General features: G+C 39.8%; 1 protein-coding gene across 1 annotated transcript; it reads left to right on the top strand.

The window, feature by feature from the left end:
* The first annotated feature begins 2,338 nt into the window (after positions 1 to 2,338).
* LOC146547423 (sodium/potassium-transporting ATPase subunit alpha-1-like) lies at positions 2,339 to 23,311 on the top strand. The gene is made up of 23 exons (XM_085263694.1): positions 2,339 to 2,462; positions 2,909 to 3,019; positions 5,843 to 5,902; positions 6,255 to 6,356; positions 6,458 to 6,559; positions 6,765 to 6,878; positions 7,075 to 7,209; positions 7,621 to 7,738; positions 7,844 to 8,112; positions 8,207 to 8,515; positions 8,950 to 9,084; positions 12,524 to 12,716; positions 12,862 to 13,037; positions 13,148 to 13,284; positions 13,689 to 13,839; positions 13,924 to 14,092; positions 14,167 to 14,321; positions 14,416 to 14,536; positions 15,747 to 15,892; positions 16,026 to 16,156; positions 21,340 to 21,441; positions 22,317 to 22,408; positions 23,133 to 23,311. The coding sequence occupies exons 1-23, from the start codon at positions 2,451 to 2,453 to the stop codon at positions 23,159 to 23,161; spliced, it is 3,069 nt and encodes a 1,022-aa protein (XP_085119820.1). The 5' UTR covers positions 2,339 to 2,450; the 3' UTR covers positions 23,162 to 23,311.
* The last annotated feature ends 1,691 nt before the right edge of the window (positions 23,312 to 25,002 follow it).

Here is a 25,002-nt window from a genome sequence, read left to right on the forward strand (position 1 = left end):
CACCAAAGAATAAGAATTATGTTTGGCTTTGAAGTTGGGGAAGGGATGCTTTCGGGATCTCCTGGATCCCACTAACACAACCGTCCCCAACCCCTGGGCCATGGACCGGTACTGGTTTGTGAGTCATTTGGTAACGGGCCGCGAGAGTTGAGGCTCGGGGGTGAAATTTATGGTTTTCAGGGTTTTTTAAAAATTTTTTTTATCAGTTTTTATTGTTATTATTTTCTTTATCGTTTACTCTGTTTCCCTGTGTCTTTTCCCATGTGTTTTGAATAAATCTAACTTTTTTTGGTACAGGTACTGGTTTCATTTGTTATATTATCTGCGACACCTTAAACCCCGGTCTGTGAAAATACTGTCAGACATAAACCGGTCCGTGGCGCAAAAAAGGTTGGGGACCGCTGCACTAACACAGCTTCCACAGAGGAAGCAGTTTTTGGGAACAAGGAGTACCTGAAGCCCGTCGCTCTGGCTGAGATCATGTGAGGTTAAAAAGCTCCTTCAGCTTTCTTCATCACCTTAAAATATTCTTTATGCCAGGTTGCATCTTCTGCATAACATTTAGGCCACCAGTGCGGACCTTCCTCCACTCTTACCTTCACCCTATGTTAGTCTTCTTGAAATTCCATTTCATTCTTTTCCCATTTCCCTTTTTGCATTTCTCTCCTTTACGTCATACCCACCCATCACCTCCTCATCACCCCTGTTCCATTTACCTACATATCTACTGAAGTCCGCTTCAATCACCAATCTCTGCCAATTCATCCAGAAGTCTACTAAATTCATTTAACCTGTGGGACAACATTCAGCACAACACTGTTTACATAATCTTCCTTCATGATAACCCCTACTCTATTTCTCTTCCAATCTACACGATCGCAAAGCAGTTTGAATCTAATGCTTCTGGCCTTGCTTCCCTTCCAACTGGTTTCTTACACGGACATTAAAACTACCTTCATTTTCTTCATATCAGCCAGCTCTCTCTTTACCAGTCATCCACCAGTCATCCCTCCATTTAAAGTACCTACTCTCACTTCCTTCTCTGCCTCCCAACACGCCTTTCCCTTTACCTCCTCCTCCTCTGTCTACCGCCAAACAATTTCCACCTTCTGGTCAACAAAACTATAGGCAGTCGTTGTTAATCCAGACCAGACCAATTTTGAACGGAGGTCTCATTCTGATCATCTCATGATGATCCATATGTCTGATTTGGCAATTAGATGCCCTTGCTGATGGAAACCTCCCCATGTATCCAGGCTTGTGACCGGCACTACTTGGCCAACCCAGTCATGGGTTTGGACTATCTTCCATACTGATCTTCCATGTGTGATTTTTTTTTTTTTGGTTTTAAATATGCTGTTGAATTGTTGCTGGAATGTGGTCAGCGTCTATGATCTCAGCAAGGTTTCTAATCTCTGTAACATCTTCCACAGACAGATGTGTTGATTTTTAAGAAATTTCCAGAATCACAAGAGAAAGGAATTAATGCTGCAGTTATGTATGCATTTTTATACAGTCAAATAGTCTGTCATCTAGGTCCAGTGAGTTAATAACAACCCTTTCACTGGCCTTTATACACTTCTTTAATAATACTACTGGAGATTTTTCATGTTTCACCCCCCCCCCTCCGTTTTACTATTTCCTTCCTCATCTTGCAAAATCCAGTGATTGCATACAGTCATGAATTTACAACAAACATATCCAACAACTCATAGTGTCCCAGCCAGCTATCAAGGACAGTCATTTCTTCCTAAGCAGGAAGATCACGGGTTGGTTTCATAAGGGTCATCAGGGTTACAAATTTCCTTTGGTTGCACCATCGATCTGTGATGAAATTCTGGCTGAACCAGCAAGTCTTTTTGTATTGTGGATTTGTACAAGAATACAGAAATTTGAAATGTCTCTAGTCAGATCATGCATTTTATTACTAGATGAGACCTGATAAGACCATCCATCCTTCAATCCCTCCATCCATCCACTTTCAGAGTGGGGATGGAGCCTATCCACTCTACTCATGAAGTGAAAATCAAACAACATTCAGGCTTGATGTGCTGAAATGTATAGTGAGGATGCATTCTGAGAGAGAAGGAGGGCTACTGAGTCTTAATGGTCTATATTTTGCACCTCTCTTCCTGAGACTGTAGTGGTGGGATCCCTCAGACAAAATAGTGGATACTAGAGGTGAACAAAGCCATCAAGCGGAAGACCTACCTAGTACTTGACAAGCATGAGTGATAGTGGCTGAACCAAAAACTCAGGTGTGGGAGGAGTTCACTTAGATCATGGAAGCTTGCCTCCCTATACCACTGACCTCCCCAACTGTGCTCATCCCTTGTCCTCTAACCACCATTCCCCTAAGCTCCTCCTATCCAGGTATAAAGGTAGGCTAAAATGAGTAACCAATAGTCTCTGCTCTGGGCAGACTGAAGGATAGAGACTGCACTGCGACCATGGGATCGAAAGTAAGTGTTGTCACATTTTTTAACCTGGAGTTTAGACTTCATTTGGACTAAGTCTGGGCTCTTTAATTTAATTTAAATTTTTTTTTTACATTTTTTTAGCTTTAAATTCATTTCAGTTTTTGGTTATGAGTTTTCAGTTAAGCTTTTATATTTTCATTGGACCTTAATATCACATTCTTATGTCAAAACCTTCCAGCTTTAAAAACTATCTGAAACCTTATTTTAAAATTATGTATGCGAATTTGAATTCACTGTTCTAATGATTAACAGCATGCCAATCAACAATATATTATCTATTAATTATTACCAATAATTACAAATAATAATTAATTAAGGTGGTTTTCTGCAGCTTTCTGAACAAATAGAAGACGACGCTTCAGGGAAATCTTCTCACATGTTTTGAATGTTATTTAGAACTTCATTTTGTCCCACTTTGTTCATTCCAGCGAATGAATGATGACTACAAACTGGCGAACACCTCAGAAAATGACGACAAAACAACCAAGAAGGGTCACAAATCCAAGGATACGGAGGACCTGAAAAAAGAAGTTGATCTGGTGAGTACTCCTCTTTTGTGCAGCCACTCTGTGATTATCTGTCAGGTAACACTCAAGCACACAAACACAACTTCTGCAAACGCTATAAAGAGTTTGTAACGTGCAAATATTCATCTTAATTAAGAAAGAAAGAGGCATTGAATGGAATGACTTTCATGAAATGGACTTAAGGACAACGTTAATCAGTCCATGTTACAGCTAGAGCATGAGCTCTGGCTGCCCAAGCTGTACTTCATAAACATTGTTGTGTACCATCCCATGTTAAGTTGTTAAGATGTTGGCAGTTATAAATGAACTTTTAAGTTTTGCTATCTAAAGAAGGTTTAAATGCTGAGTGAAGGAGCTGGTTGTATTTATATATTATTTTTTATTTTATTAAATGATATCTAATCTTGTATCCACATACAGTAAACCTATATCATTCAACTGTCCATATTTATAAAATCACTTTAATAAAGTTTTAGGTGGGTTTGAATTCACATGTAGATATATCCGACAACCAGCAGAACAGCTAGTTTTCACCGCTGTCAGCCTTTTCTTGCTCTGAACCGGTGTCTTGGTCGCTTCTCAAGGTCACTGATGAAATTGCATCACTGGGGAAGCATCACAAGGCAAACAAAGGGATGACAAATTATTTCATAACAATAACATGGTGCCTGCAGGGTTTTGAGGGATAGTGACCTTGGCCAGGTCAGTTCGTAACCAAATAGAAAGCAAATAGAGGATTAAAATATTTTGCTGGTGATTCTTGTATGCTTCTAAAACAACTTTAGAAAAGATGCTATTTTGACAGAAGATGATATTCTGTTAAATAATTTTGAGAATAATTTTAAGCTCGTCCATCAGAAGGCCCGGTGAGCTTAGTCCATGGGAAGCTCTCTGCCATCCATCTGTTCTGTTCACGAGAATAATATTCCTCCTCCAGTATTAGTCAGAACTGACTTAAACTTACACACAGTAATATAGTGGTTCTTAACCCAGATAATGCTCAAGGTTAAGATTGTATGACCTTGACATTGACAAGCTTGACAAGGATTGTGATGAATGATTGGCGTACATACATGATTGATGTTCTAGTTTCTTGAATCCAGCCAATGACCCTCCTGCACAATGCCACCCAGCAGATTGTTATTAGGTGATTAAAGCCACGTCTTGGTTGCATATTAATGATCACTGTCCTATATCTTAACTTGAGCTCAAAGATGTGCTACAGGACATCTCAGTTCTATATACACATGATGAAAATGTGGGTTTTTTTGAGTAGGAACATCAAAATCAGTGGAGAAGTGTTCTCGAGCTGCAATAGTAGCAACAGTAGTGTATGGCATGTTCACATTATCTATAGCACATTTGGTAAGAAAAATGGCTTATTGGGTGAACCATGCAACCACACCCATTTTCTCATGTCACTGTAAAAACTGCTTATAAATGTGACTGATCACACTTCATCCAAGCTGAAGACTTCTCATTGAACAAGTAAATATTAATGAAATGCATCATTTTGTATTCAACCTACTCAGAGCAGCAGACGATTGAAACTTTAATTTTTTAAAGTCAAAGTGAACTTGTAGGTTAAAGACCTTTATTGTAATTTTACAAGCATACCAAAATTACATTTATACTAATTTCACATATAATGACATAAGTACTGGACCAACTTCCTTAAACAACAGTGCAAGTGCATCAACAATATTATCTTAATCTCCTTTAGAAATATAGAGAAAAGTTGCTTTACCCACGACTGCTGAGGTGTTGTCATCACAATAAAGGTGCCTTGTGATGCTGACCACCTGGCATGAAGTTCGAGACAAGATGTTGCTCACATGCCATGATGTCAGATTGTGAACATCCTGCCTGTATGTGTTTTTGTTGCTTACAGTTAAAAGTCAGATGGCAGTCATGTCATCTGCAATTGTAACAATAGTGTTGGAGGTACGGATGGTTTCAAAGTTGTGTACACAGAATTTAGCAAAGGGTCACCATACAGCCTTGAGGTACTTTGGTCAGATATATATTAGATTAGATTAGATTAGATAGAACTTTATTAATCCCTCGGGTGGGTTCCTCTGGGAAATTCGATTTCCAAAAAAGCACAGCACCGACAGAAGTTACAGAGTTACAGAATATTATATATATATATATATATATATATATATATATAATACACACACACACACACACACATGTATGTATGTATATGTATGTATATATATATGTTTTTTTATATATAAGATATGACATGCTGCAAGTCAAAATGCAGATAGAGAATATTGTTCCTGTTGTGTCTTGTATTCTGTATTAAGACTACAATAAGTTGTTCTTTGACACTAATGAAATTGCTGAAATAATTTTTTGGGGCTAATTACAAATGTGCATGATCAACGTCATGAAATCAATGTTAATTTCTTTCATTAGAATTTATGTTGATTAAAGTTCAGCTACAAGTTTGTGAGGATGGACGCCCCTGCTGGGAAATTCAACTGCAATGTCAAAAAAATGAGCAAAACTCTTGGGAGGAAACATCAGTCAGATATTAAAAGAGTGGTTATTAGCAGCAACATTGTTTCCATTCACAGACAGATTCTAGTCTTACTTGACTGTTTGCTTTAGCTAATCTTAAATTTCCTCCATGGACCAAAACGTAGCCACAATGCTCAGTTTTTAGTCTTTTTTATGCTCTCTGTGTCCCTCTGGAGGACACGGGGAAGTTTACAAAAGATTTTTCTCAAAGGAGATTATAGCTGCAGCTTCACAATCACTGGGATTTTGACTTGTTTTTAAAAATGCATCTCTCTGTCTCTTTCTGTCTTTGTTTCACCTTAGGATGACCACAAATTAAGCTTTGATGAACTTCACAGAAAATATGGAACTGACCTGACAAGGGTGAGCACTCCAAATGTGTGATAAGGAGAGAGGGGAGGGAAGATTTGGCAGTCAGTGTATTTTTCTTGCATTCAATGCTTTGTCAACTTACTAGGCTATTTGTGAAGTAATGCCATTATTGGAGGTGTATTATCCAAGAAACACTGTGAAACTATTGCGAAAAAGTCAAGTCTGACTTCTTTTTCTGACATTAGATGGACATGACAAAAATAAATAAAATAAAAACACTCCTCAACGACCCACAAAACACACAATTAAACGGGTCATAGGACCTGTAAAGAAAGAATTGTAGTGTACTCCACTTGTACAGACAGGTCTTTTGAGCTTGGAGTAACCGAGACACTGTTTTTAGGGTCTTTCTTCATCCAAAGCAAAAGAGATCCTGGCCCGAGATGGCCCCAACGCCCTCACACCTCCTCCCACAACACCCGAGTGGGTCAAGTTCTGCAAACAGGTGAGAGTCAAACCACAAATCTGTGTTTGAATTCAGATATTAGAAATGCAAAAAAGTGAGTACAACAAGCAAAGCCTGAATGTTTTTCCTCTGGTTTCCAGCTGTTTGGTGGTTTCTGCATGCTGCTGTGGATTGGTGCATTCCTCTGCTTCTTGGCTTACGCTATCCAGGTTGCCTCAGAGGAGAACCCTGGAAATGATAATGTAAGCAAGTCTTCATCTGAATTGTTATCTACTAAATAATGTGCATCCCAAAAAGTTGATCCTGTTCATCTGGATGCAACCTTTTCAGTTGAAAAGAATCAACTTTTTGGGACTACCTTCACTGGATGATTGAGCATGCATGAAGATAAACAATCTGTACCACTGTTTGCTGTACCACCTAACTCTCTCTTCTATCTTTATGTAGTTGTACCTAGGGGTTGTGCTTTCTGCTGTGGTCATGATCACGGCTTGCTTCTCCTACTACCAAGAGGCCAAGAGCTCCAGGATTATGGATTCCTTTAAGAACATGGTCCCACAGGTGAGACACTGAAAGGAAAACTAATGTAAATTCAACATATTTACAGCTTATATGAATTAAGAAACTGCAGTATTTTTTGCACAGTCTTAAGGGAAAAGTTCTGCACTGATGATACATTTTATCATCTGAAACTTTGCCGCTGGGATTAAAATCAAACTGAGTTAATCAAAAATTCCTAAAATCTTTGATTTCATAGCAAGCCCTGGTTATCCGTGACGGAGAGAAGAAAAGCATCAACACTGAGGAGGTGGTGCTTGGAGATTTAGTGGAGGTGAAAGGAGGAGACCGGATCCCTGCTGATCTGAGAATCATCTCTGCTCACGGCTGCAAGGTCTGTATCACAAATACTCTTTATGCCACCAAACATTTTTGTAGAGCATGTGTTTGATATCTACTATTATTTATTTATTTATTTAAATGAGAAGAAGACATGCTGTGATGTTTAGTTAGTTTTAGACATAGTTTAGTTATGGCCGGCGACAGAGTCGAGCTCAGCCCTCAGTCCATTTAGATTAGCTAATCTTGTGCATGCAAGCTGATTGCTCAGCTGAAACATTTTTATGCATGGATGTTAAGTTGCTAAGTATATTGATGCATGTGGTGGTCTTCATTCTGAGTAGCATTTTTGTGATTCATTCAAACATCATACCAGTTCCCATTTATTCCTTAAGTCAAATTCATATTTATTAAATAGTATTCATGTGTTTGTTTTACCTGTATTACTTTCTTTTTAATCTCTCAGGTGGACAACTCCTCCCTGACTGGTGAATCAGAGCCCCAGACTCGTTCTCCAGATTTCTCCCATGAAAACCCACTGGAAACCAGGAACATTGCTTTCTTCTCCACTAACTGTGTTGAAGGTAGAGTATGAACAGCTTGTGGTTGATAGAGAAATTTATGTATAATATTTATTATATTGCCCACAAGCATGTTCCATTATCAATGGATTTCAATTGTCCGTTCAGGCACAGCCAGAGGAATCGTCATCAACACTGGAGATAATACTATCATGGGCCGTATCGCCACCCTTACTTCCAGTCTTGAAGCTGGAAAAACTCCCATTGCCATTGAGATCGAGCATTTTATCCACATCATCACTGGAGTGGCCGTCTTCCTGGGTCTTACTTTCTTCATCCTCTCCGTCATCCTCGGATACAGCTGGCTAGATGGTGTTATCTTCCTCATTGGTATCATTGTTGCCAATGTCCCAGAAGGTCTCTTGGCTACTGTCACTGTGAGTTTTGGTGTCTAATGACACTCTCTTTAAATACCTTTCAATTTATTGTTGTCATAGTTTACAGTTTTGAAAACTTACGTTTTGTCTGTAGGTGTGTCTGACTCTGACTGCTAAGCGTATGGCCAAGAAGAACTGCCTGGTGAAGAACCTAGAGGCTGTCGAGACTCTGGGCTCCACCTCCACCATTTGCTCTGACAAGACCGGCACCCTGACCCAGAACAGAATGACCGTGGCTCACATGTGGTTTGACAACCAGATCCATGAGGCCGACACCACTGAGAACCAGAGCGGTGTCGCTTTTCAAAAGAGCTCCCCCACCTGGACTGCTCTGTCTAGAATCGCCGGACTCTGCAACCGTGCCGTCTTCCTGGCTGGCCAAAACGATGTTCCCATTCTGAAGGTGAGAAACTTTCATCTTTAAAACTCCTCTAATTATCAAATTCTAATGCATAAATTACACATCTGCAGTAAATCTTTGCAGAATCTATAGCATAGCATATGCAACTGTTTTAAATATACAGCTTGAGCCATAGCAAGAGGTGGCCAGTGAGATTGTTGGATCTACCATATATGACATACGTATTTCTTGCACTGTGAGTCCACTAAATGTGACAGGGTGGGTAATTTATTGCAAATAGTATTTGTATAATATGTGTGGTTACAGGTTTCTTTTTGTCAATGTTGTAAATTTATTTGTTTATTAACCAACAAATATTCGAGCTATTATATTGTTATTTATTGCTCATTCATTTTTATTTGCAATATATTGTTATTAAAAAAGGGACTTGATCCATGATCGATATAATCTGTTTCTTGTTTTGCTAAAACCCGCAGAGAAATATTGCTGGTGATGCCTCAGAAGCTGCTTTGCTGAAGTGTATCGAGCTGTGCTGTGGATCTGTTAGTGAAATGAGAGAAAAATACCCCAAAATTGCTGAGATTCCCTTTAATTCCACAAACAAATACCAGGTAAACAATCCACACAATGTATTAAAATTTAAAATGATATTGTATATAAAGATTGTATGTTAGTTTATATGTGTGACTCCACCTAAGAGTCCACCTGAGACCTGGAAGCTGTGCCCATCTTTGATAAACAGTTATGGGCACAAGAGTGTAGAACAATTCAATTCAATTCAATTCAATTCAATTTCTTTATTGTCCCACAAGGGGAAATTAGTTTAGCAGCAGGAGGATAAGAACAAACAGAACAATACTATAAAACAAAAATAACAATAATAATGATAGAAAATTCAAGGACAATTATTTGCCATTAAGGAGACAAGACACAGTAGGGATAAAAGAGACCTGGAGTCTTTTAGTCCTCCTCGGAGGTACTCTAAAACGGCGGCCGGAAGGCAACAACTCAAACTCACTGTGAAGTGGATGGTTCACACAATTAATAATAGAATGAGCCTTTCTAAGCACATTTCTATTGTAAATGGCCAAAAGTCCATCTTGCCAGCGCCCTGAAATTTTGCTAGCAGTTTTTACCAGAAGTCCCAACCGATTCTTATTCTTCACCGTCAGGTTACCAAACCAGGCAGCGATACAAAAAGACATCACAGATTCGATAAAACGTCTATAAAACAAAGACAACATCTCAGATGAGACGTTAAAAGATCTCATTTTCCTTAAAAAGAACAGTCTTTGTTGAACTTTTTTAGTAGTGGCATCAGCATGAGATTCAAAACACAGTTTATGGTCAAGTACCACACCTAGATATTTATAACTCTCAACGATCCCAATATCGGCAGTTTTAATGATAGTGGGTGATGAGCTATAAGAGGACTTCCTAAAATCAATAATCATGTCTTTAGTTTTTGACACGTTAAGTGAAAGGAAGGACTCATCACACCAATTCACAAAATCATCTACAACCTGTCCATGGCCTGACTCGTCCCCCACTAGAAGACTGACGATCACTGTGTCGTCAGCAAACTTCAGGATGTGTCTGTTTGTGAAATTGCTGCGACACTCATTTGTGTACAGAATGAACAGAAGGGGAGAGGCAACAACCCTGGGGTGATCCAGTAGAGGAGGAGAGCACATCAGAAAAGACATGATTTACCCTCACACATTGTGACCTATTAGTCAGAAAGTCTGTCACCCAGCCGACCAGACTAGTGTCAAGCTTGAAATGATTGTAAAGCCTGTCAGCAAGTAAGAGGGGTTGAATTGTATTAAATGCAGATGAAAAGTCAGCAAATAATAATCTTGCATGGGTGTGGGGGGCCTCAAGATGCTTATACAAGAGATGCAGGAGTGTGACAGCAGCATCCTCCACACCTCTCCCTGCTCTATAGGCAAACTGGAAGGGGTCAAGATGGTGTTCAACATGCATTAAAATCTCCTTCTTAATTATCTTCTCAAATGTCTTCATCACTAAAGAAGTCAGAGCCACAGGCCTAAAATCATTCAGTGCCTTAGGAGAACTGCCCTTAGCAACAGGAACAATGATCGCATGTTTCCAAATTTTAGGTACAGACTGTAGCTCTAAAGAAAGTGAGAAGATATAGTGAAAAATCCCACTCAGCTGATCAGCACAAGTTCTCAGTACCTGTCCACAGATGTTGTCAGGTCCAGGACTCTTGCTTTTGGTATGTCTAAAAAGATTAGCTACCCCTGTCTCATCAATACAAATAGATGGGGGAGTGATGGTCTTTTCCCTCAGTGTGCTGGTCTGCCTAGAACAATCATAGTTCTCAAAACGAAGGTAAAAACTGTTAAGACTGTCTGCCAGATGTTTGTCAGAGGTAAACCCCTCTAAGGTAATGCTGCTTTTACCTTTCGTCTGTAGCCCTGCCATTGTTTTCATACCAAGCCAAGCTCTTTTGAGGTTGTTACTGCTGAGTTCTGCCTCAATCTTATTTCTATACCTCATCTTGGCGATCTTTATTGCAGCCCTCACCTCCTTCCTCAATATTCTCACAGTGGGAACGTCTCCCTCGTTAAAAGCAATTTTCCTTTTAAGAATCAGATCCTTAATATCTTTAGAGAGCCACGGTTTGTTATTAGGGAAAGTCTTAAATTCTCTGACTGGAACCACAGAGTCTTTGCAAAAAGAGATGTAGCTACACACCACATCAGTGAGTTCATCCAAATCAGAAGTGCTCTCTTGAAACACGGACCAGTCAGTGCAATCAAAACACCCCTGAAGGGCAACACAACTGTCTTTTGTCCAGACATTAGTCCACTTCACACAGGCCTTCTCCCTCCTAATCACAGATCTGTAAGCAGGGAGGAGGTGAATAACATTGTGATCCGAAGAACCTAGCGCAGGTCCGGCCACAGACTTGTATGCCCCCTTAATTGGTCCATAACACAAATCCAGCGTTTTGTTATGCCTTGTAGGACAAGTGACATATTGAAAGAAATTGTTCAGTGATTTCTTAAGATTACAATTGTTAAAATCACCGAGAATAAAATTAGGAGCATCCGGTGAGAGAGTCTGCAGATTGTGTACCACTTTAAAAATGGCATCAGCAGCAACTTTAACGTCAGCCTTAGGATGAATGTAAACAACAGTGACAAAAATTTGAGGGAACTCCCTCGGTAAGTAAAAAGGCCTGACAGATACTGAAAGGAGCTCGATGTCAGGAAGACACAACCGCTCCCGCACAGTAAAATTATTACACCAGCCCTGGTTGATATATAAACAAACCCCTCCTCCGTGAGATTTGCGTGTTACTCCACAGTTCCGATCCAATCTGACAGGGGTCCCAAAGCCGCTGATTCGCAGTGAAGTGTCACTGTCCATATCGGTCAGCCATGTCTCGGTAAGCGCCATCAGACAAGCCTCCCTGTATTCCCGTAGATGAAGCACATTCCCTTGTAATTCATCCATTTTGTTCCTAAGAGATTGGACATTGGCCAGAATCATAGAAGGCAGAGGAACACGATTCTTCCTCCGAAGTTTTCTTACACGCTGACGCACGCCGCCTTTCTTTCCGCGTTTTCTCAAGCGGCGGGGCTTTCCAAAATTAGTCTTTGACCGGGGAAATAAATCCTCACCAAGAAGCACATCTGTCCGAGCATTAGAAGAGTCGTACATAGACAAACAGGACCACCGTAATCCAAGTAGTTCCTCGCGTGTATAAGTGATTGTCAGTGAGAGTGAATGACTCCAGGTGAATATCGCCAACAACAATAAAACTAAGGTGTAGAAGATCTCCATGTCGGCAAAAAGTTAAAACCACGGTTAAGAACAGAGTTAAAACAAAGTTAAAAACAAAAAGAGAAAGAAAATGCCAATAAATGCCAATAAACACCTGCTGCAGGTCACCACAAGAGCAGCGCCCGTCTCACAGCTGATCACAGCCCTCAACATAGTCATTTTGCATTACATAAACCACTGATAGTATAGATAAGACCTGCATTTAAATCCAACCTTTCTGCTGTCCCACAGCTCTCTATTCATAAGAACACAACCCCCAGAGAAACCAAGCATCTGCTGGTGATGAAAGGAGCTCCAGAGAGGATTTTGGATCGCTGCGCCACCATCATGCTTGACGGCAAAGAGCAGCCTCTGGACGACGAACTAAAAGATGCCTTCAATAGCGCCTATCTTGAGTTGGGAGGTCTTGGAGAGAGAGTTTTGGGTACAGTTTATTTTCATTTCAACCATGTTGAGTACAGTACAGAGAGAAACGAGGCAGCTTTCCTCCCAGACCATAACAGATACAGATTCTGATTGATTCTGAACAGACAATTGAATCTCAATCGCATTTTATTTGTGCCTTATAGGTTTCTGCCACTATCACTTGCCTGATGAACAGTTCAAAGAAGGCTTTGCTTTTGACACTGATGATGTGAACTTCCCCACTGAGAACCTGTGCTTTACTGGCCTCATGGCCATGATTGACCCTCCTCGTGCTGCTGTGCCCGATGCTGTTGGTAAATGCAGGAGTGCTGGAATCAAGGTATGATAACTGTTTGAAAGAACATCTCAAATTTTGATTTTTTTGGATATAGTTTATAAAACAAATTCTGCACATAAACTTTAAACATTTTATCTCCTCAATCCTTGCAGGTCATCATGATCACAGGTGACCATCCAATTACAGCCAAGGCTATTGCTAGAGGTGTGGGTATCATCTCAGAAGGCAATGAGACTGTTGAAGACATTGCTGCCCGTTTGAATGTTCCAGTTTCAGAGGTCAACCCTAGGTTAGTTCTCTTATCAAGATTTATTTAGCTAACTTTGAGGATAAGTAGCCGCTGTTCATAAACAGAGGTCATGTAATCTGTAAAGCAAAAATGCCTTTTATGTGAAAATACTGTATTTTCTCTGAAACTTTAATTCTTTATAATACAAGTGTAATAACACTTCTGTTGTGTGGGGGGAAATGTGATTCATATGCAGCGGGAATCCAACATTTTCTGAAGTCGAATATTTTCTAATGTTGCTTTTTGCTTAACATACCATCTTTTTTTTCTTTTTTTGCCAGGGTTAATTCAGTCTTTGTTCTATACCAATGTTTTCATCTTGTCTTCATCATGCCCTGTGCTCAGACACAGGACGTTGGATAACAACTGCTGTTATACTTACACTGTTGTAATCTAATCTACAGGGATGCTAAGGCCTGTGTCATCCATGGTGGGGAGCTTAAAGACATGACCCTAGAGGAGATTGACGATGTGTTGAGGAACCACACTGAAATTGTATTTGCCAGGACCTCCCCTCAACAGAAACTGATCATTGTGGAAGGATGCCAGAGACAGGTGAGCATCGGGGGGATTCTCACAGACACAGTTTGACAAGTGTTTTATTTGTGACTTGTAAAAAACACTTTATTCCTTGTACAGGGAGCCATTGTGGCCGTGACAGGTGATGGTGTGAACGACTCTCCAGCTCTGAAGAAAGCTGACATCGGTGTCGCCATGGGCATCGCTGGATCTGATGTCTCTAAACAGGCTGCTGACATGATACTGCTGGACGATAACTTTGCCTCCATTTTAACTGGAGTGGAAGAAGGTAAGACCTTGGGAAAAATGTCGAATTATATAAAATACAAAGCATCACTGAATCTGCTAAATTACTTTGTTCAGGCCGTCTGATCTTTGACAACTTGAAGAAGTCCATCGCCTACACTCTGACCAGTAAAATCCCTGAGATGTCACCCTTCCTCCTCTTTGTGATCGCCAACATCCCTCTGCCCCTGGGAACCGTCACCATCCTCTGTATTGATCTGGGAACTGATTTGGTGAGCTGTTTGGCTCTTCATCCTGCTCTATGTAGAGGTTCAAATGGTAGATAATGCAGTTATGGGTTGATTTTGTTTACTTGTGGTGTCACAGGTCCCTGCAATTTCTTTGGCTTATGAACAAGCTGAGAGTGACATCATGAAGAGACAGCCCAGAAATGCATCAGACAGGCTGGTGAACGAGAGACTCATCAGTATGGCTTATGGACAGATTGGTAACACATTATTTATACTTTTAAACCTTTAATTATTCTGTTCCTATTTGCTGTATTATGTCTTGATGCATGCTCCATCATACAGGTAAAGAAATCCCCAAAAGTTGATTCTGTTAATCAGGACGTCCCGTTTTCAGTAGGAGAAATGTTTCATCACTCATCCAAGTGTCTTCTTCTGTCTCAACTGACTGAGATGGAAGAAGTCTCCAACGTTATAAAATGGTACATTTGCATACTTATAAAACTAGCAACATTAAATGAAAACTGGACAGTGAGGTCAGTTTCATGATCATTAATATGCAAATTGTCATTATTATTGATTATTCATCAACAACCACTGATCAATGGCCATGAGTACCATTCACAGAGAGTTGGGTAATGGCTGCAATCACAGCATTGTAAGATGGTAGCTCTTCACTCTTGTGCCATCCGCTTCATCAGAGGTGGTTTGGTTTCCCCGATGTGTAAATCCTGGCTATCCTCTTGGCACTTAACAGTGTACACTATGTTACTCTGTTTGTGTCAGGGGACCTGATCCTTGGGGTGGACCAATTTTTGGCGCAGCGTGTTTTGGGGTTTAAAAGCTGCAAAGACACAGTGTTTAGAAAAAAATGCGTCTCAACTGTTCCGATACTCCTGACACGTATGGGATCAGTACGGGTTTTGGCTTCGACTGCGGTTGTCCTTCTCTCCTGGATCAACTGGAGCTTTCCTTTGGTGCCTTCCCAGCTTTGAGAAATATTCAGTTGGGATAACCACATTTACTCAGGGCCTTCTTGTGTGTGCATTCTTGTACCATTCTCTGGTCACAATTGTCGCAAAAGTAACAATACAAAGTTTGTAAAAAGTTTCTCATTTGAAAAATGTTCAAAAAGGAAGATGTTTAAGAATGAAGATTGAAGAAACTTAATAGGTCCAAATTCAATTAACAATAATTGTTGTTTTTTTTAAAGTAACATTTTGTGATCAATTTCAATATCACATTTGTAAAGTATTCCCAAATATTTCCTTCTGTGGTTTGGTTCTGTGTCATAATCTTTGAATTCTCTGTCCATTATATCTATTTACCTTGGCTTTGCATAGAATGACATTGACGTGTCATATTTGTTCATGTTTATTTATGAAGAAACTGCCACAGTTGTAAAATAAAAAGTTCAAACTTTCTCTGATAAGAATCCATTGACGTTTTCTGTTGTTTTCTTCATGGTAGGCATGATACAGGCCTCAGCTGGCTTCTTCACATATTTTGTCGTCCTGGCTGAAAATGGATTTTTGCCCTTGGATCTCATGGGACTTAGAATCTTCTGGGATAACAGATTTCTAAATGACCTAGAAGACAGCTATGGGCAGGAGTGGGTCAGTCTGACTTGTGTTACTAGCTGTACTTTGGACTGTGAAAATGATCAAACTTTACGTTACAGTCCACTGAAGTTTCAGTGCTCAAAATCAAAAACATTCCAATCTTTTCATCTCTTTTTTTATACACCAGACATATGAGAGCAGAAAGATCTTGGAGTTCACCTGCCACACAGCCTTCTTCTCCAGTATTGTGATTGTCCAGGTGGCTGATCTGCTCATCTGTAAAACAAGGAGGAACTCTATTTTGCAGCAAGGAATGAAGTACGTATACATCAAGATCCGAAAGAGCTCCAATGGGTGTGATAGAACTTTACAATTCAATTGTATTAAGTGCCAAATCACAAAAACATTTGCATCAAGGCGCTTTATATCATAAGGTAAAGACCCTACAATAAAACAAAGAAAAACACCCAAATCATATGGCCCCCTACAAGCAAGCACTTTGGCAAGAGGGGGAAGGAAAAACTCCCTTTTAACAGGAAGAAACCTCCTGCAGAACCAGGCTCAGGGGGGAAATACCAGTTAGGTTGAGGGGAGAAAGCAAGGACAAAGACATGCTGTGGAAGAGAGCCAAAGATGAAAAATAACAATGCATCATGGGTAGCTTAGCCCTATTTCATGAGCTGGTTCCAAGGAAGAGGGGTCTGAAAGCATCAGGTTTGAGGTAATGAGACCCAAATGCAGAATTCCTCCAAGAAAAGACAGTGAGTTTATTTACAGGGTTAAAAAATGCGCAAGTCCCAGCACTGTGGTTCCCATGGCGATTTCTCCCAAATCCCAAACAGTGCTTGTGTCCATGGTGGGAATCGTGAAACAGCAACTCCAATTCCAAAACACTGGCTCCACTCCCATGAAAACAACTCAGCTCCAGATTCATAGTGAAGACAAAACACACTGGTGATGGCTAGGCAATCCACCAGCAAACAAGGTTTTCATTAAGCAATCCACTGCCATACTGACGAGTTCAATACACTGTTAAGTAGGGATGCTGCCGATGACGGTAATCAGCTGCAGATGGCAGCAACAGATGAGCAGCAGGTGTGGCTGACTCCAGTGAGTGAACACTTCAGCGCTGAACAATACTCAGCACCAAAACCTCCAGGGATGCAAAAGTCCCACACAAAAGCACACACAACAGGGAGAGAGAGATGTGAGGGGAGTAGCAGCAAAAACACACACTCAGACACAACGGGCAGGTCGAGCGATGAGGGCTGCTGGACCATGACAGAAAGCTGAAGGCTCTGTCTGCCGTTCTACTTTTAAATACTCTCTCACGCAGCGTGAGAGCAAAGAGTTTTAATGGCGTGATATGGTAGTGTAAGGTCTTTAGGATAAGATGGGCACTGATTGATCAAGACCTTGTATTTGAAGAAAAGGTTTTAATATTTCATTCTGGATTTAACAGGGAGCCAATGAAGACAAAAAATATGTAAGAAATATGCTCTCTCTTTCTAGTCTCTGTTGGTACTCTTCTGCTGCATTTTGGATCAACTGAAAGTTTCAGACATCCTGATAATAATGAATTACAGTAGTCCAGCCTGGAAGTAGTAAATCCACAAACAAGTTTTTCAGCATCACTCTGAGACAGGAGTCATTCTATTTTGAACGTGTTTTTATCTCTGTTCACAAGTTTCTGGATTTCTTTTTTTTATAAGACTGAACTTTATTTTTCTATATTCACATTCTGTTTAACCTGTTGCTTTTTTGAAGAAGTGGTGCAGACTAATGAAGCAGTCTACTGACAAAAGTTACAAATAGTTGTTTAAAATGAAAGCAGTTTAAAACTAATTACTGAATGATTCATTGTGAATTAGTTTATTATCTAAATAAAGGCTCAGCTAGTTTAGATGTTTAGATGGGGCGTGAAAATATTTCTTCCTGCCACGTGGGGAATTATGTCAAAAGTATGAGACCCGCTGAATTTAGGGAAGCACAGCATATTTAATGCCTACAGCACGCTCTAATTGCTGTAATAAAATGTTATGGTCAACAGGATTAAACTCTCTTGTCTAGCAGGACAAGCACAGAGATAAGAAGATCACTTGTAACCTTCACCCAGTGTTTGTATTTCAAGTTTAAGTAATATTCTTTGATTTAGTGTTATTCGTGGTTTTGGGTGTCAGTGTTTATTATAGCTTGTGTATAGTCTCTGTGCCTGTGTTTACTCTGCGCCTTCCCTGTGTTCTTCGTTTCATGTCAGGTACCATTGTCTCTATGTTTGTGCATCTCCTGTGTCTCCTCAGTCAGTCATGTCTCCCTGTCTCAGGGTCAAGTCCGCTTCTTTGTGAATGTCTCATGTTTCCTGTTTTATTTTGAAAGTCCATCTTCTAGTGCTCATTGTGTTCAGTTTTGGTCTAAGGAGCTTGGAAAGAAAAGCATCTGGACTTCTTTAAGTTGCTTGAAGACGTTTCACCTCTCATCCGAGAAGCTTCATCAGTTCTAGGCTCAAATGGTGACGAGTCCTAGATTTAAGCTCTGTGGGAGTAACCCACCGAGAGGGACATGGACCCCCTAATGATCCTCTACCTAATCACAGGAGCCAAGGTGTGAAAACGGGTGTGGGTCACAATCAGGCAAGGGTGAGCCCACTGTGAAACCTAGTCCCACCCTATCATGCAATTTCCTGTGGTCAAAAGGCCCAGGATGTGAGTGGACGTTAAGGCATCTGGGATCTCATAACTGGATTACAGATGGCAGACAGTTGGTGTAAACCACCGCCTCTGTTCAAAGATGGTCATTCACAGCGGACATAGATGGTTTCTTTCACTCCTCTTTCAAACTGTCTTCTCTGTCCAAAATATGACATTGGCATCCTCTAAAGAGTGACCTTTGTCCTTTAGATCCTGATGGACAGCCAAGTCTTGTCCTGTGGAGGCGGCTCTTCTATGTTGTGCCATGCGCTTGTGAAGTGGCTGTTTCGTCTCTCCAATGTAGAGGTCTGGGCATTCCTCGCTACACTGTTCGGCACACACTATGTCGCTAAGTTTGTGTTTAGGAGTTTGTCTTTGGGATGAACCAGTTTCTGTCTGAGTGTGTTGCTGGGTCTGAAGTAAACTGGGATGTCGTGCTTGGAGAAAACTCTCCTGAGTTTTTCTGATGCACCGGCTACATAGGGGAGGATAATGTTGTTACGTCTGTCTTTCTGATCCTCCCTAGCTGGTGTCTGACCTTCTTTTCTGTGCATCTTTGCTGACTTGATGAAAGCCCCATTAGGATTACCACATGTTTCAGAGCTTCCTTTACATGTGTGCATTCCCTCTTTTTTCCTTCAGGCTTAGAGGGAAGATTTTCTGCCTGGTGGTGTAGGGTCCTGATTACTCCAGGTTTGTGTTCCAGAGGGTGATGGGAGTCAAATAGGATGCTCTGGTCTGTGTGTGTGGGCTTTCAGTAAACTTCTGTTTTCCATTCCCTTCAATGTGCGCAGCACAGTCCTGGAATGGCAAACAGTCATCCTTTGTGTCTTCCCTGGTGAACGTTAAAAAGAGCAGTGAAGGATTCCACTTCTTGGGTTTTGATTTTGACCCAGGTATCGTCCACATATCTGTACCAGTGGCTGGGTACACTCCCTTTAAAAGAGCCAAGAGCCTTCCTTCCCACTTCCTCCATGTAAAGGTTGGCCACAATAGTTTTGCTTCCTCCCTGTCTTGTGTGTATTTGATTACTCCCAGCTCTGTTTCCCTCCTGTGTCTCATTCCCTCATTATTACTCTGTGTATTTTAGCCCTGTTTTTTTCTCTGCCTGTTGTCGTGCCAGCCCTCGTGTTCCTTTTCTGTTTATTGTATTCCTAGCTCCCTAGTTTTGGCTTTCCTGAAATTCATGAAGTTATTGCTGCCTAATGTTAAAAGAATGGTTGGTTCAACAGAGCTCTGTCTTTTTGTCAGCCTGGCTACAGTGTTGAAGGGAAAACTATGGTTGTTCTTATTTTCTTCAGTCAGTGATGATTATTAAGATGTTCTATCTTCACGGTGGGCTTTTTTAAAAATAAAGCAGCAGATTACTTTTCCAGGCTAAATCATGATCTTCCAAATTTTTGAGATACCATTTCACATCTACTGTGATCAAATCTACTCCCTACCGCTGTGTAATCCATTATTCTAAATTTGAATATTATTAGGAAATGATCAGGCAAGAGAGGGTTTTCAGGACACACTGTTAAATGTTCAGTTTCTGTGCGCTTTGTCAGAACAAAATCTACAGTGTAATTGAAGTGGTGGGTGCGTTCTTCTACATTTTGAAATAAGTCAGTTGAGTCTAACAGATTAAACACCATGATGAGGCATTTCTAGCATCTACATGGATGTTAAAATCACCCACAATAATGATTTTATCTGAGCTGAGCACTAAATTGGATAAAAAGTCGGAGAAATCAGACAGAAACTCTGAATAAGGCCCAGGTGGACGATAGATGATAACAAATAAGACTGTTTTTCTTTTTTCTTTTTTTTTAGTTTTTCAGCTGGGGTGGACACGGTTAAGAATCAGGCTTTCAAATGATTAAAAATCTGTCTGGTTCTTTGGTTGATTAATGAGCCGGAAATTGCTGCGACACTCTCCCCTTGGCCTGTGTAGACCGCAACTTTGCTTCCTGGTCCAAACTCTGGATAGTCACGTTTTGGGATGTTTAATAAATTTGGCCAGATTTTAAGAAATGAGACCTGGTCCATCCAAAGTGGGATGGATGCTGTCTCTCCTAACAAGACTTTGTTTCTTTCAGAAAGTTTCCCAGTTATCTATAAAGCCCACATTGGGTTTTTTGGACACCACTCAGACAGTCAGCAATTTAAGAACATTCAGCTAAACGTGTGACTCCTGGTCCAATTCAGGAGGGGACCAGAGAAAACTACTAACGTTGTTTTGGCGTGGTTGCACATCGACTTCATATTAATTTTAGTGACCTCTGATTGACATAACTGGGTGTCATTACTGCCGACGTGAATTATAATTTTACAGAATTTAAGTTAGCCAGCAGATTTAAATTTCCCTCCCTGGAAGACAAGTGACTATGGTTGCCAGTGTTTCCAGCTTCATATGTCTCAGAACAGAGTTGTCCATTTCCAGAGCTTGTTCCTTGGCCGGTGTGTCACTGAATGGACATATGGCTGGTGGTGGAGTACCAGGGGCTTCTGTTTAGCATTTCTGACTGACATCAGCATCCATACAGCCTAGAACAAGTATAAAACTCGAACCATTTGAAGAACAAGCTCCGCAAACAATTTCAAATTGTATTATTCCACAAATCAGGCTGAAAGCTTACCTAAAAGCTGGAATGGATATACATGAAACTTAATATTTTATTTATTAAAGAAAATGAGCCAATGTTAAATATATATGTAGTACAACAAAGGATATACCAAGTTCCAGAACAGAAAAAGAGCACTCAAATCAAATATTAAAAAAATAGTTTCAGTTTTATTGATATTGACTGACATTTTTCTTTTGTACAGGAACAATGTCCTTATCTTTGGGATGTTTGAGGAGCTGGCTCTTGCTGTGTTCCTGTCATACTGCCCAGGCATGGACATTGCCCTGAAAATGTACCCTATGAAGTGAGTAAAGCAGATAAGCTAATACTATGATTTTCCATTAGGCAATAGTGTGAACGCTTAGAGATACCCTTTCTAGGCATTTTTTTTTAAATTCAGCAATTATAATGACTAATTCCTAATGCACAATTGTCCTTTTCTCTGTGGTGTTTGTGGCTGTTTCCTTTGCCATCTTCATTTATGTACGGGCATTCACGTTCCCAAGCCAATTCCTGTCGTTTTCAACATTCACCATAACATCGACAGGATCAGTTGAGTCTGTTATCTGCTGCCCCTGCATCGCATCATAGAGTATGGCTCTGGCCAACACAGACTCATAATTCATCCTGCTCATCTTCTGGCAGATGTTTTCTCTGAAAAAGAAGATAGCTTTCCCCTCCCTAATAGAAGCCTTTTGTGTTTTAAGTCCTCCACACAGACCCCACGGATGTAAGTAGGGGTCGCTGATGTTCATGTCCTCCTCCTATCATCAACCAGTTCCTTAGTCTTTTCCACATTAAACAGCAGATGGTTATGCCAAGTACAAAAGTTGTCCACCACAGTCCTGTACTCTCACCACCTTCTCTGATACCTCCCACTACTGCAGTCATCAGAAAATGTCTAAAGGTGACAGACATCTGTGCAGTTCTGTGACCTGTTAGTCAGACCTGTTAGATTTAGTTCATTGACCAACTCCACGCTACATTTGACTTCACTGCTCTTTGTTTACCTTAAACCATTCATGCCAGTCCAGACCTCCCCCATAATCTTCTGGCACTCAAGTTTCCCTTTGTCCTTGGACTCCTCACCTGATGTCCTCAGTCACTTCAGCAGCGTCAAAGAAATAATGTCAGTGTAGTAGTTGTAATTCAGTCTCTGTCTGTCCATCCAAACCTTAGGCCATTATGGTGGTTCTGTGGATTACCGCACGGCTTCCTTCTCTTCTTTTATGATGAAATCAGAAAATATATCCTCAGACACCACCCAGGAGGTAAGAGTTTTATTCAGGAATGACCAAACACTTTGGACACATTTTTATCCATATTTTTTTTTCCTTCATGAAAGCCCTTTCTTTTTTCACCCATTTTTAAAAAAATTACTTGCACATAAATTCTTTGGAATTTCTCTGACTAGAAATAGGTTAATAAGTTATTAAGTTCCATTTGGCCCCATCTATTTAAGCGAGAGCATCTCATATATATAAAAATCCATTAGCTTTTTTTAGACACATATTAATATAAATCCTGTTTTCAATGCCATTATTATTAATAATTTTAATTAATAATTTGTTTAAAACTAAAAACTAAAAATCATGATCAAATATCAATCCTTTTAGCCCTTCCACCAAATGTATTTACATTGGTTAACATTTAAACTAACCTTGAGACTACAAGCATCAGCAAAGAAAAAGGTACTAAAAGTCCAAAAGTTTTAAATGGTTGAATATCTTAAGAAACCAAAGTAAACTCTAAACTCCACTAGTTAAAGTCAGTCACGATGCTTGAATCTAAGCAGAACCTGTATGCAGGGCTGGCTCTGATACAGCTGTGTGAAACTGTCCATGTTAAAGCCTTTTACATATTTAATTACAAATGCATAATCAACAGAGTTATATCAAAAATCTTTGTCATTTGGACAACATAAAGAATTAAAAAAAATGTGAGGTGAAATTTCACAAAAATGATGTCCCTAATCGTGTCTCCTTTGGTTTTTAGGCTGGTTGGAGAAGGAGACATACTACTGAGCCAACATGAGACAGACATGAAGGCAGTGTGTGTTTCATCACTACTTAATGTTATCTTAAGTGTTTGTTAGAGATGCTATAGCTCTAAAAACACCACAAAGCATGGATAGATTAAGAATATCTTTATGAATGTGTGTACCGAAATAAAGTATTTCTAATCTAAAATCAAGGCTGTCTGCATTTTTATTCAGTTTTCTTGTAAGTTTCTTTGTTATGTTAAAAGTGGGGAAAAAAAACTGTCTCAGGGTTTTTTTTCCCCAAGGTTCAGTATCTTGCCTGTGAATACTCTCCAAAGTTTTTAACTTTCTGAGAAGAAGTTAGAGATGATTTGTTTAGGGGCACCTGCTACTTTATGGACACTAAGTTGTGTAATCCTCACATTCATTTCTGAGATTTTAAATGTTTTCCTTGTCCTCCTAGTATTTTACAAAATCCCTCCCCTTGTACTTTAACAACCTCATCTCCACCTCACCCTGCACCATGCATAGCCAAGTGGCTACAAAGAATCATAAACGTCACATCCAACAACCTGCATCGGCCAGCCATTAAGACAACCTTTCCTGCTCACTGCACACTCCAGTACACAGAAAATGCACATATTTGTTTAGTGCGGGACATCAGAGTCAAAAGCGTTCTTTGGCTCCAGGCCAGTCATTTATGAAGTTTACTTTTGTTTCTAATAATCTGATGAGCAGTTAGAGATCACAAGGTCATTTCAGGGGCATTGAGTTTCCTGATCATTCATTAAATCTTAAATATCTCAGCTAAACTTTATAGCTTTGCTTTAGATTTCTGCTAACAACAGGAACGCTGAGGTGGGGTTTCCAGTCATAGCTGCAAACCTTTTGGTTCCCAGTAACATATCAACGAAACCAATTAAATTTATATTTCTATTTAACTTTGTCCATGTTTGGAAGAGAAACCTACATCTTCTCCTCAGAAAACCTCAACTCGAACTTTTGTTTTTGTTTTTAAACACTAGCGCTGCTGCTTTTGGTATTTCCTGAAGTAACATAACTTCAAAATCAGTTGCAAGATCATTTCTTATATATTTAAAGACATTTAAAGAAAGAAATGTTGCCTTTGCTGTGAGTATTATTTTAATTATGAATGTATATATGATTAAAAACTAGATGAATGCATCACACAAGTTGTCTGTATACAGTATTACAATGTAAGATGTAATACTTTACGTAAATTATAACAAAAAGGTGAATAGATATCAGTTTTCTGGAGTTTATTTCAACTGAACCATGCATGGGTAATGAGCATGAAGTTAGTAGTTGTATTGTCATGTGACTGGATGTTCTTTGCCTTCTTTGATAAAAAAGAATACTAATAATAATGATAATAATTTAGGCAAACAGGTCATAGACTTTTGCTAAAGTACTGCCAATGAGGACAAACTGTTTAAATCTTTGGACATAAGCTGTAAAAAAGAAAAGCATAAAAGAAGATATAATAAACAAATTCCAAAGAAACACACGGTAAATGAAAAATAAATATCACCTATGTTATGGAGTTTAATGGATCACCAATCAGTGCCATGTTCAGTTCTGTTGTATTAAACACCTCCATCATGATGCACTATCCAGGTTCTGACCATTGTCGCAGACAACTCAGTGGAGCATCTTCTCTTTAGACAATCTCGCCTCTTTGGAGGCAGCTGTGAATCTTCAACCTGGGAAGTAAAAATATGAGTTAAGAAAGAATGTTTTCTTTATGTTGCAAGAAATGATGAATGAATTTTATAAATAACAGCAAAGCGCTGGAAGCTAGATTTGTGAGATGGAAGCTCCCAGTGTGCTCCTGGTAATACAAAACTGTGGTTTCTTATTGTA

The sequence above is a fragment of the Mchenga conophoros genome, linkage group LG23, assembly GCF_057382185.1.
Source record: "Mchenga conophoros isolate Kocher_MC1m ecotype Shallow Benthic linkage group LG23, M_conophoros_male_GT1.1, whole genome shotgun sequence".
Taxonomy (NCBI): Eukaryota; Metazoa; Chordata; class Actinopteri; order Cichliformes; family Cichlidae; genus Mchenga; species Mchenga conophoros.

Coding starts and splice junctions, on each gene's coding strand:
- LOC146547423 (XM_085263694.1), top strand. Junction 7,739..7,843: donor CTCCACTAACTGTGTTGAAG/GTAGAGTATGAA, acceptor TTGTCCGTTCAG/GCACAGCCAGAGGAATCGTC. Junction 16,157..21,339: donor ATTTTGCAGCAAGGAATGAA/GTACGTATACAT, acceptor TCTTTTGTACAG/GAACAATGTCCTTATCTTTG.